This window comes from Papio anubis, chromosome 7 (assembly GCF_008728515.1).
Source record: "Papio anubis isolate 15944 chromosome 7, Panubis1.0, whole genome shotgun sequence".
Lineage (NCBI taxonomy): Eukaryota > Metazoa > Chordata > Mammalia > Primates > Cercopithecidae > Papio > Papio anubis.
Window position 1 is genome coordinate 132,349,026 of NC_044982.1, and position 12,645 is coordinate 132,361,670.

Consider the following 12,645-nt stretch of genomic DNA (forward strand, 5'->3'; position numbering starts at 1 on the left):
ACAAATGTAATGCCATGTGCCCTGACAATGGAAAAATAATACAATGAATAAAAATTGGAAGAGGATAAAAGGACAAAGAGTATGATCTCAAAAGTTCATAGACTGCCTCACATATAGTAGTAGTTCATAAAGGAATATCAGTTAGAGCCACCAAATAACACTAATATAGGTATAGGCATTTTAACAGCAAAGGCAAACAAATGCTCAGACAATACTGACTAAAATCAAGTAGTAAAAAAGAAGAGAAAGACAGGTGGGTTGAAAACAGGAAGTTTCATGCTGCTTTAATCCTTCCTCATAGAAAAGAACAGTAGAGAACTGCTAAAGGAATAGAAGACTAGTGGAGTTATACATTAAAATTAGAAAAATAACCAGGAGAACACAACTACAACTCTCTTAGAAACCCAAGCTAACCACACATAAAGCAACCACATTGTGAAAGTCTTTTTAAAAAAAGAGAAAGAAAGGATTAATGAAAAATATTAACAGAACTAAGACCAAAAAAACTATCACTTTGGTAAATCTAAACCCACTATTAAAAGAAGAGATTTTCATATAGGATCACAAAAGAAAAGTCAACTTTGCTCAAAGCAAAAGGCACACCTAAAACAAAGTAATTCAGACAAGTTGAAAATAAAAGAATAAACAAAGAATATCCCAGGCAAATGGAAACCATACAGGGGTTGTGACTCTAACATCAAAGTAGAATTTGGGCTAAAAGGCACTAACCATTAAAACCAAGAAAAGGATACTTTATTAAAATGCTAAAGGATACATTCACAACACAGTTTTTTATTTTATTCTATTCTATTCTATTCTATTCTATTCTGTTTTATTTTATTTTTGAGACAGAGTCTTACTCTGTCACCCAGGCTGGAGCGCAGTGGTGCCATCTCAGCTCACTGCAACCTCTGCCTCCCAGGTTCAAGCGATTCTCCCACCTCAGCCTCCCAAGTAGCTGGGACTACAGGCGCGTGTCAATATGGCTGGCTAATTTTTTGTATCTTTAATAGAGATGGGGTTTCACCATGTTGGCCAGGCTGGTCTCAAACTCCCGACCTCAGGTGATCTGCCAGCCTTGGGGCCTCCTAAAGTGCTGGGATTACAGGTGTGAGCCATGACTCCTGGCCTCACAATACAGTTATAAAAGCTAGATTCTTCTATATCATAAACAACAGCAACAACTTTGAAACAAAATTGCAATGTATGAAAGAAAATACTGGTAGTGAAAGATGTGGATTGAAACATGGTGTCTGTCAAACCAGGACAGACTAAGTGGACTAAATGGAAGCGAAGACACAGAAATATAAATATAATTAATAAGCTATATTTGGCTGATAAATATCAAATTCCATACCCCAAAGGAGAAATAATATACCTATTTTCAAGCTTCCATGTAATATTGAATACCCCCTATACTTTACAAAAAAAAGTATTTGTGAAAGCTTGGGCTTTTCCATTAAAGAAACTGAGTTTTGAAAGCTAGTTATGCCAGTTAATTGGTTATACAACAATGAAAAAAAAATCTCAAAGAATTTTCTAAGGATTAATGAAATAATGTATTTAAAGCTTAGTACTGTGTCTGACACATGCTCTCAGATAAATACATTTTTATTATTGTAGAATATTTGATATTTTAAATATTTTTCCATTGAAAGAAAACATTATCATGCTAATGTGCAAAAAATCATTCACAAATAATCTAAAAATCACATTCTTTTCAAAATGAAAGTTATTATAACATTAAAACTTTAGTTGATACATAAAAATACATAAACTAGAAAGTAAAAAGTTCCCACAGATTCAAACTTTCCCTTCCCAGATTTGGAGACCATTCTTTCAAGATTTCCTTATGATACAAACACATACACTGTTCATATTATCTTCAACTTAGTTCAGTTGTAAGACATACAATTTCTTAGAATGATAGAGATACTTTCCTTATTTAAAATGTCATATTGTTCTATTATATTAATATGAAAATTCTATGAAGTTCTGGTTGTTTCTACTATACATAATTACAACCATGAAATAACACATAAAAGCCACATTTTGGAGAATGTTGCCATTCTCTCCAGGTGCAGAGGTATATATAACATGCTACAATTTCTGTACAAAATAGAAAATAAGAACATTCAGGTTTACTTGTACGTCTAGAAAGAAAACCAGAGAGGATTCAAAACAAACTAATAAAAAATTATTTTCTTTGAGTCATACTAGGAACCAGGTAAAAAAGACACAGAGGTAAGATTCTTCACATGTGTATCTCTGTAGGCTTTTTAGTTTTGAATCATGTGACTGTATTGCTACCTACTTAAAAAATTAAAGAGATAAAGAACGTAGTCTTTTTTTTCTTCATTTATAACGCAAAACATAAAAAACATCAGAAATCTCACCAAAACATTACACAGAAGAGGAAAATTGAAAGTACTTCTACAGGATAATTCTCCTATAAGACCAAAGCATAATGTGCAGTTATCCAGGGCTATACTCTGAGAGTAAGGACAGACCAAATATGATTGTGTACATGAATATGAAGACTGTATTTATAATTTTTTAAGTTCCCTTTTTTCTACTTTTTTTGTAAAATGCTCAATTTCAATAAAAATGTGTCAATCTCTGAAACAGCAAAAACTTTTCATAAGTTACTTCTCTGCCGTTGCGCCCCTCTCCTTCTTTCTTTTCCTTATATAATCTACACTGCCTTTTTTCTGATCTCTTTTCTCCCTTCTTGTCATTTATACTGGGCACTCAAGGGGAGTACAGACCATCTCTACACAAACACAGGATACTATAGTATCTACTAAAATACTTTAAGTGTTACCTAAATCTCATACTTCATTAGTACTTTGGACATTTCTTAAAACCTAAATTCAAGGGCTTCCTGTACCAATAAAAAGCTCAAATTAATTTATACAATTATATGAACTATATTCTGGACTGACTTAAAACAATTATTTCATATGAAATACTCCAACATTTGGAGTTTATACCTGAATATTAAAAATTAAAATATAAAACTCAGATTTTCATTCTGACATGTACATGTTAACATGGACACAAAAATAAGGTAACAGAATTTTTAAGTTATATGCAAAAGTAAACATGTAATAAAATGCCTGTTTTATAAGAAGTTTGAAGAATATGACCAGATAAATAAAATAATCTGATTAATATGTTATTTTTATTTAAAATTAAAATACAATAAGCATACATTATAATATATACAAATTTAAGTTTTAAAATTTGAGGATTTAGAAGGAATTTGAGAATCTATATAATCATTACGAATGTAAATTGTTACTTAAATGGATATACCGGTAAGATTATTTCTGGACAAACCATTAATTACTATAATCATCAGTATTTTTAGAAACGTGCAAACTTTTTACAAATTAAATTTCGAAAGAGTTTCACCTTCATGTGATTTTTCAAAGGATCCAAAAGATTGAAATGAATGTTGCACTTTGGACAGGCTCTTGGAAAAGGTGTTCCATTTTTAGATTGATTTGATGAGGTATTTGCACCTAAAATAAATTCAGAACTTTTATGACTCAAAATTCATCATTTTTTAACCTTAAATAACCACTAATAATACTTTTTAAATTTATAGCCACTTCTAAAATGTATGTATAAATACTATAACTTCTTTTTACATACCAGATTTCATATTTACCTTTTGCTAGCATAGCCTGGGAAGATGTCACTGAAGGAGATTTAACTGAAGGTAATACAGTTGAGGAATTTGCTCCAGAAACACTTTCACTGGGCTTAGGCTTCTTTGGATTAGCATTATTTACTTCAGAAGTAGAAGGACGTTTTGATAAAAATGAACTTTCATTCATACCTACAATAATTTAAACAGTGAGAAATATATTTTTAAAAATTAGAATATTACTTACATATGAGTAAAAATACTTTGGAGCTAAATTAAAGGTAATATAATTGAATTATCATATCATGACAATAATGATAAAACTTGATACGATCCAAACTCAAGGGTGTAAAGAAATTGCACATATATTTTCATGGACTACATATATTTAAATAATTTAAAAAAGAATCCCTCTATGAAAGAAAATTCTAAATATGACTTCAAATAAAAAAATATATAAAGAGCTATCATAAAGGGAGCCAGACCAATACTCCAAGCCAAAAAAAAAGTATACTATGAATAAGTTCTGACAAATGAATTATCTTTAGACGCTTAAGTGCATTGAGTACATTAGAGTTTGTAAAAAAAAAAAAAAAACAACAATTACCTGTTTCAAAAATTTAGAGATGCTCTTAAGATGCCTTTTTTTCTTTAACAACTTAAAATGTCTAATGGAAACTTAGTTCTTCCCTACCTAACAAACTGAAGAGTGGTAAGAGTGGTCTACTCATGGCTTTGAGTGGTATTACTCATTTATCGCTATGTACAAAGTGGAAACAACTAATCTTGAATGATAATACTTCATTCATTTATATGAAAGGACACATAATGGAAGTAGTAAGTATAATGATTTTCACACTATGTTCCCCAGAAATTAATGGGTTTGTTTTAGAGAATATATTGAGCATGTCTAACAGAGAAACTCTTTTTTGTTTTATTTATTTAAATTTTGTTTATATAAGGATTTCTTTCCTAAAAACACTTTCCCATTTGAAAACCAATTTGTTAAGACTAAACAATTTTAGTTTTATTTAATGCATTCGCAAGAGAAATGAGGATATCCAGGCTATAATAAGGCTCAGAAAAGTCTTATTTTGAAAATAACACACAACTGTACTTTGTAAAAGAGATTCTAAAACTATACATCCTATTTTAGTCCTCCCAACTATACATTAAAAGTAGAAATGGTAAGGTAACTATATTTGAAATATTCCAGGTTTTTAAGTCAGACAAGATAAGTTCAAATCCACACCTTGTCACTCTCTAGTTACGTATTCTTAGCTTAATTTCTCTAAGCTTCAGTTTCCTTTTTTATAAAATAAGTTATAATACCCTATTTTACAGAGCTGCTTTAAGGACCAAGTAAGATAATGTACTTAAAGCACCCAACAAAACATTTGGTACACAGAAAGCACTCAGTAATAAATTACAGCTATTATCATTACTAACAAAATATTTTATATTTAACTTACCTTAAAGGGGAAAAATATAATAGATTCACTTGTCAGCTTTTTAATAAGGGCAAACATTATAGCAAATTAAGAGTACTATACTACTTGGCTTCTCTGTTTCATCCTTTTCAGATAACATAAAAATGATTTTTTTCCATCTTCAAAATACTCGATTACTGATAGATATACTGTAGGTACATGGGAAAGATTCTGTATAATCACATTCACATTCTTGTGAGATGTTTAAGTTACCTGAAAAACCAACGAATGCTGGAATTCTGAATTAAGCATCTGATTATACAGCAGGCTAGACAGTAGAAACAGACTGCTTTAAGAATTTTTAAAACAAGAAATCTCAAGATTAAATAAAATCACTCTGTATTTGTTTTAAATTTTGATGCTTTAACTTATTTCTCTGTTGTGTTTGGCTTATGCTGCTCCCTACCCGCAACAGCTCTCTCTCTGCTGGTAAAAATCGTATTCTCATTCAAGATTTAGCTCAAATCCAGTCTTCTCCAAACCCCCATAATCTCCCTAGATGGTAGTCTGTTAATCACGTTACTGAACATGTGGCACATACCATTCATAATTATCATTCAGAATAACTGTGTTGTCAAGTCTTTTAAAGCTTATAATGTATTCTCACATTTCACTTGGATTTGGGCATTAAAAAATCCCTAAGTAGAGCAAGAATTAAAATTACATGTCCAAATGAATGGTTCCAGATGTGAAGAATGAATGCATTCTACAAGAAAAATTAAAATCTCCCTTTTAACAATTTGTGAAAACCAAAGTGGTTAGGTAACTTAACAGAGACTACAAAAATCTTAAGAATAGAGGATCAAATCATCCTACTTACTGCTCAGGCTAAAGTCCCACTCGCTGAAGTAGAACATTTACAGGAAGAATAGGAGTCATTATTTCTCTTTATTCCCAAGAAGTTTCAAGAATTTAGACTTTTTCTATGAATAAAGTCTATATGCTTTATGAAACCAGACTTTAAGACAACTTTTTTTCTCCCTGTTTTTTGGTTCTTAGCTATTTCACAAACCAGATTGTTACTAAATATGTAAGTGACACCCAGAGAGGTGAATATCAAATCAAGGATTATCAAAATGGAAAAAGAGTTTAAGTTTACAATACATTTAGTATTACCATTAAAAAGAAACTAGGAGAGGGTTTGGTAAATTCTCTGCACTGATTTGTTAGTAAATCTAAAAATTCCAAAAAATCATGTATACGTCGGTTTAGTCACATATTTGAATAGATACAAATCGCGAATATAGAAAGAATAACCGCCTTGATTATAGGGAATTTTCAATTAGATAAAATTCTTTTATAGTACACTAATTTATTTTAGATTAATGAAGAACTTTGTTATAGTATACAATCAAATAACTTTCAATGTTCCTCAACAGGGAAAGTTCATTAATCCTTCAACGTACATTAATGAGTACTTACTATGTGCAAATCACTATTTATTTATTGTTGGCAGTTTATAATAGCACTTTATAATCATATTGAACTATCACTCTGAAATAATTAGAACAGAAAGACACTAATTAGGAAATCAACTATAACCATATATTTTTCACACTAGTGTCCATAGAAACTAATTAATACTTTTTTAAACAGAGTATTTAGGCTACCTGAGAAGTTCTCTAACTCACAGATTATTTTAGTGTATCTCAGCTATGGTTAGCTCCAAGTGAGAATGAGTTCAAAGTTGGTTACTTACTTAATAGGAAGAAATAAAATATTCTGTCATTAAATAGGATTTTACAGAAAATTACCCAAGAAAGGTATTCAAGAACTACTAGTGATGTTCCACCTTACAATATATGAAAAACTTCACACAAGGGTAGGGGCTTCAAAACAGAAAGTCAATCTCATATGCATATTTATCAAGTTTCTTTTTATAATCTTTATGAAAAAAATACTAAAACCAACCTGCCATAGAAAGTGTTGGTCCCCCTTGGTAATGTGATAATCCTGTATCCTGGGTCAAGTCAAATAGTAACTCTGATGACTTATTAGACACAATTCGTGATGAGTTTGTTATATAACCCTGTTAAATAGTTCAAAGGAAAAATAATACATTTATTCAACAGTTACAATTATTTCAATATAATTATATATTATGTAATTTTACATAATTATGTAAGAATTTTATTTCATAGACATTTACAAAAGTAAACTTAATTGTATGCCCAATATTCTAAGGAAATCCTTTGATGACTCAATTATTAATAAGTTAAAAACACAAAGATAATTGCTACTTTGCCAAAATTATCATCTACTGAAACTGAAAGCAAGCTATTACTTAGAGCTGGTTTACTGCTGACTAGAAAACTAAAATGGGGGGCGTATTCTTAGTTCAACTTCTTCAAGGTAAAAGAAACATAAATCAACTTATATATCAATAAGATTGATACACTTTAGATGACTTCTAAAGATGCAGTATCCTCATTAAAGGGCAAATAATAGAACTTAGCAAAATCTTTGGGCATAAGCAAGGAGAAAAATAAAAACCATATTTACATGACCGAAGAAATTAAAAGCTTCTATGCCTCTAAAAACCTCACAACTGAGATATCAGGGCAAACAAACAGAATCAATCTGCAGTATTATGCATCAGTGTTAAGGATGAATATATCACATAATATGAATTTTGAAATCATCTTTATTGGAGAAATGTATAAGCTATGCATCAGAAGGAGAAAAAATGGGCCCCACACCCTTTCCATCATCCCATAGAAAGCCATGCTAGGCCAGGAATCTTCCGTCTCATCAGGCAAATATGAAAGCAAACCGGTCAGTAGAGTGAACAAATAAGAATGCCAGGCAGACACGGTTTAGAACAGAAGTTGTTTATAGGAATAATTGGGGCCAGTTGTCCTGCCCCTGGAGGCCTCGGGACTCAAAGGAAGTTTTAGCCCTTCCATCAGGAGAAAGGGTGGTCCAAACTAAAAGGAAGATCTTAAGAAGAGAGGAGTGAAAAGTATGAGATGCATGATAATGTGGTCAAGTATAAAGCAGTATAAAGTTATAACATATATGAGCATACATATATAGTGTACATAATTATGAAAAATATGGTCAATATAATTTAGGGACATACACTCCAATATTATTATACATTAAATATAATGATACATACACACACACACACACACACACACATTTACTCCAGTACTATTAATACATTTAAAAGATACTCATTGTGGACAGTCAGCTCTCAGAGTGACTTTTGGACCATTCTACATGTCATAATATATAACAAGCAAAAGTTTCAAGATTAACAATGATTAAAAATTAAAGCAAAAAAGACTATCACTTTAGGAAAAATATGGGCAAAGGCCATAAACAGAGAATTCAGATATCAAATACTAATGAACAACACATACGAAATACCTTTTTTCCAAATTGCTAGCCAAAGAAATGCAAATAAAAACAATAGCAATATTTAACTAATGAATTGGCATGTTACCATAATATCTACTACAAAATAAATTAATTAGCCACTACTCTTAAAAGTGTCAAGGTTATGGAAGACACAGAAAGAATGAATAACTAGAAAATATAAGGAGATTAAAAAGAAATAACTGCAAGGTGGGATCCTGAACAGGATACTGGGCAGGAAAAAAAACATTAATGGGAAAACTGATGAAATTCCAGGAAGGTCTATAGTTGGGTTAATGTTAATTACCCAGTTGTGATGTTAACATAAAGGGAAACTGGGTAAGAGGTATATGGGAACTGTTTGTACTATTTTTTCTGTGTCTAATATTAGTTTGAATTAAAAAGTAGTAACATTCATTATTGGCAAAGTAGAGCTTATATTTTAGCATAATTTTTCTGCATAAAAGCTTTCGCAGTAGCTATTGAAGGCTTTAAAAGGTTCACTTCCTTTGTGTGTGTGTGAAACAGAGTTTCACTTTTGTTGCCCAGGCTGGAGTGCAATGGACTGATCTCTACTCCCTGCAACCTCTGCCTCCTGAGTTCAAGTGATTCTCCTGTCTCAGCCTCCTGAGTAGCTGGGACTACAGGCGCATGCCACCACACCTGGCTAATTTTCGTATTTTTAGTAGAGATGGGGTTTCATCATATTGGTCAGGCTGGTCTTGAACTTCTGACCTCAGTGATCCACCTGCCTTGGCCTCCCAAAGTGCTGGGATTACAGGTGTGAGCCACTGTGCCCAGCCAGTTTACCCTCTTTTATCTAATTATTCCATTTTTAAGAATTTATGGTAATGAAATAAAAATGTTTAAGGGAAAATTAGTTATAACAGCAAAGCAATTATAACCTGTATGTCTAACAATGGAGAAATGGTTAAACTGATAAACTATTGTGCAAAAATTAACTTTTTTGTGTGTGTGACGGAGTCTCACTCTGTCGCCAGGCTGGAGTGCAGTGGCGTGATCTCGGCTCACTGCAACCTCCACCTCCTGGGTTCAAGCAATTCTCCTGCCTCAGTCTCCCGAGTAGCTGGGACTACAGGCACACACCACCATGCCCAGCTAATTTTTGTATTTTTAGTAGAGACAGAGTTTCACCATGTTGGCCAGGATGGTCTCCATCTCTTGACCTTGTGATCTGCCCACCTCAGCCTCCCAAAGTGCTGGGATTACAGGTGTGAGGCACCGCATCCGGCCAAGTTAACATTTTTTTAGGAAATGTTCCAAGTAGAATGTTCAGTGAAAAAACAGAAATATGTATTTGCATATACTATAGGGATCTGATATACTCTTTTCACTGTTCTAAACTCTGTCCCCAAATACATATTATTTCATAAGAGAAACATAAATGTTTTATTATAAATTAAGGAATATTTAAGTTTGAAGAATTTTGCTTTGTTACTAACTTTTCTATTGACACGGGTTTGTTAAGAAGTTATGGAAACAAGCTATTGATGTAACTCAAACTAATCCTAGAATTTGAGGCCTAATAGGCAGATGTAGGCATTTGGGCCTGAACATGTGGTATTTTTTTTTAATCAATAATGCCCTATGATTTAACAGTAATAAAACATATACTTCAAAGTAAACATTTTCTCCAAATATTTGTGAAAAAATGGGAAAGTTACTTCTGAGTTTCAAGTTATTCACCTTTCAAACTGAAATAATCACAATTGTTTTAAATGTACTTGCTCTTCATGGTACATGTATCATATTAAGCAGCTATCACAACAATACTAATAAAGACCTAATATTATTCCCCATTTTATAAATAGGTAAACTAAGGTTAGGTGTGGTCTAATAAGGCTCCCAGTACAGCCCCACTTGTTGCTGATGAAGCTGGAAATAGAATCCAGGTCTGACTGATTACAAAGCCCAAGCACTTAAGCTATATCACATTGACTTTCTAGGTGATAATAATACATCCCATCCCTGCCAACCTGAAAGCGATGTTCAGATACGACATTCCATGAAAAAGTAAAAACACACACACAAAATATGACATAAAAAACTACTAATTATAATTTATTAAAATAACTTCCAAAATTCAGAGAAAAGTCCCTTAAACAGGATTCTCAATTCATTCCAGAATACTCCTCTGTCATTCTTAACTTTAACTGCACAGTAGAATCACACTTGAAGAGTTTTTAAGAAGCTATCATTTCTGGGTTCCACCCAGACCAACTGGCAAAACCTCTCATTTTTAAAAAGAACCCAAGTATAGGAACCATCAACTGAGGTGCTTTCATTTAAAAACTATGCCCAAAACATTCTGAGTCAGAAAAGAATCTAATTCCTAATTCCTTTAACACCAAATGTACAAACTCTTGCTTTTATTTCTTTTTCCCCTCCCTCGGTCAAATGTTGGAAAGATTTTTACCTAACAAACTATTAAACAATGTTTTCTTTTTCTATTTTTTTTTCCTCAAATGCCAAATAGCTTATAATAAGCATGAAAGAAACCACTGAGTTAATTTGATTCCAACTAACAGCAAAGAATTTTTACATTCTGGGTAGCCTTCCAGCTACCTTCAGGAACACCTTTTTTTTCCTTTTCTTTTCTTTTCTTTTTTTTTTTTTTTTTTTTTTTGAGATGGAGTCTCACTCTGTCACCCAGGCTGGAGTGCAGTGGCATGATCTCAGCTCACTGCAACCTCTGCCTCCCAGGTTCAAGTGATTCTCCTGCGTCAGTCTCCCAAGTAGCTGGGATTACAGGCACCCACCACCACGCCCAGCTAACTTCTGTATTTTTAGTAGAGACATAAGAGTTTTGCCCTGTTGTCCAGGCTGGTCTTGAACACCTGACCTCAGGTGATCCGCCCACCTTGGCCTCCCAAAGTGCTGGGACTACTGGCATGAGCCACTGCGCCCAGCCACCTATTACATTTTTTAAAACATTAGAAATAGCCTGTGGAACCTTGGATGATTCAAGACAGAGACTCAGCAGTCTCCCTTATTGTTCTTATTATTTAAAGAATATACATTTTTAGGAAAATTCACTACTATTTTTCTGAGACAGTAGTGCCCTAACTCTTTGGCTTCAGAACCATTTTATGCACTTTAAAATTGTTGAACCCAAAAAGATTTTGTTTACATTGGTTATGTCTATCAATATTTTCCATATTAGAAATTAAAACAGAGAATATTTTATAACATTTATTTATTCATTTTAAAATAACAAACTCATTACAGATTAACATAAATAACATTTTAATGAAAATTGACTTGCAAACACAAAAAAAAGCTAGTGAAAAGTGGCATTGTTTCACATCTTTGCAAAGCTCTTAACTATCTAGCTTAATCAAAAATTGTTTTAGCCTCTTATCTGCTTCTGCCTTCAATCTACTAGGACATGTTGTTTTGGTTGAAGAATATTATTAAAATCTGCCTCATAGGAATATATAACTGGAAAACGGAGTGTTTTAATAGGGTTTTAATTAACTGTGGATATACTATTTTGATACTATACCAAAACTGAACAGTTGGTACTTTCTTAAAGGTTTGTTGCAGTGTGAAATCTGAAACCGTATCCCTGTTCCATTAAAATCATTGATCTATCTTAGCTTTTAAATGGATGTTTTACCCATACATACTTTTGTAATATATATACTAGTTATGTGGAAAATACTGGTTTCACTGAATTATACAGGTCTTCCAAATGGTGACATAGTTCATTACACAATATTTTTTAAATCATTATTTATGAACACCACCACTCATCAGAAAACTCTTGGTATTCAAAAGCTGCCAAGATCACGGTGGCAAATGAGTTTTCCAAAATTCTAATTTTTGCTTGAAAGTTCAAATTTTACCATTGGCAAGAAATATTACTATCAATTGTTTTTGTTGAAGTGAGAGGTTTGAGGAAATGTTTGCCAAACAATCAAGATTGAGTAAGTGTGTGGCAGACAGACTCTAAATTGGCCTCCATGTAAATGTCATTACCCATAAACCCCGGGTCCTGGTATTCATGTTCTGTATAATTCCCTCCCTTTGAGTGTGTGCAGGACCTCTGACTTGCTTTTAACCAATAGAATACAACAAAGGTGACAGGATATATATGATTTTTGTGTACGTGAT

The 12,645-nt window shown here is 32.5% G+C and overlaps 1 protein-coding gene across 18 annotated transcripts in view; it reads right to left on the reverse strand.

Annotated features, from left to right (window-relative positions):
• Window positions 1–12,645, reverse strand: part of LOC116268596 (zinc finger protein 280D) — a 107,255-nt gene that overhangs the window by 63,168 nt on the left and 31,442 nt on the right. For all 18 annotated transcript variants that reach the window (XR_004185433.1, XR_004185434.1, XM_031669254.1 and 15 more), the window contains 3 exons: window positions 7,057–7,174; window positions 3,677–3,847; window positions 3,418–3,527 (listed from right to left, as the gene is read on the reverse strand). Coding sequence is in view for 16 of the 18 variants with exons in the window: in XM_031669254.1 (XP_031525114.1) it covers window positions 3,418–3,527; window positions 3,677–3,847; window positions 7,057–7,174 (399 nt within the window). In the remaining 2 variants the exon portion in view is untranslated. The remainder of the gene's footprint in view (window positions 1–3,417; window positions 3,528–3,676; window positions 3,848–7,056; window positions 7,175–12,645) is intronic.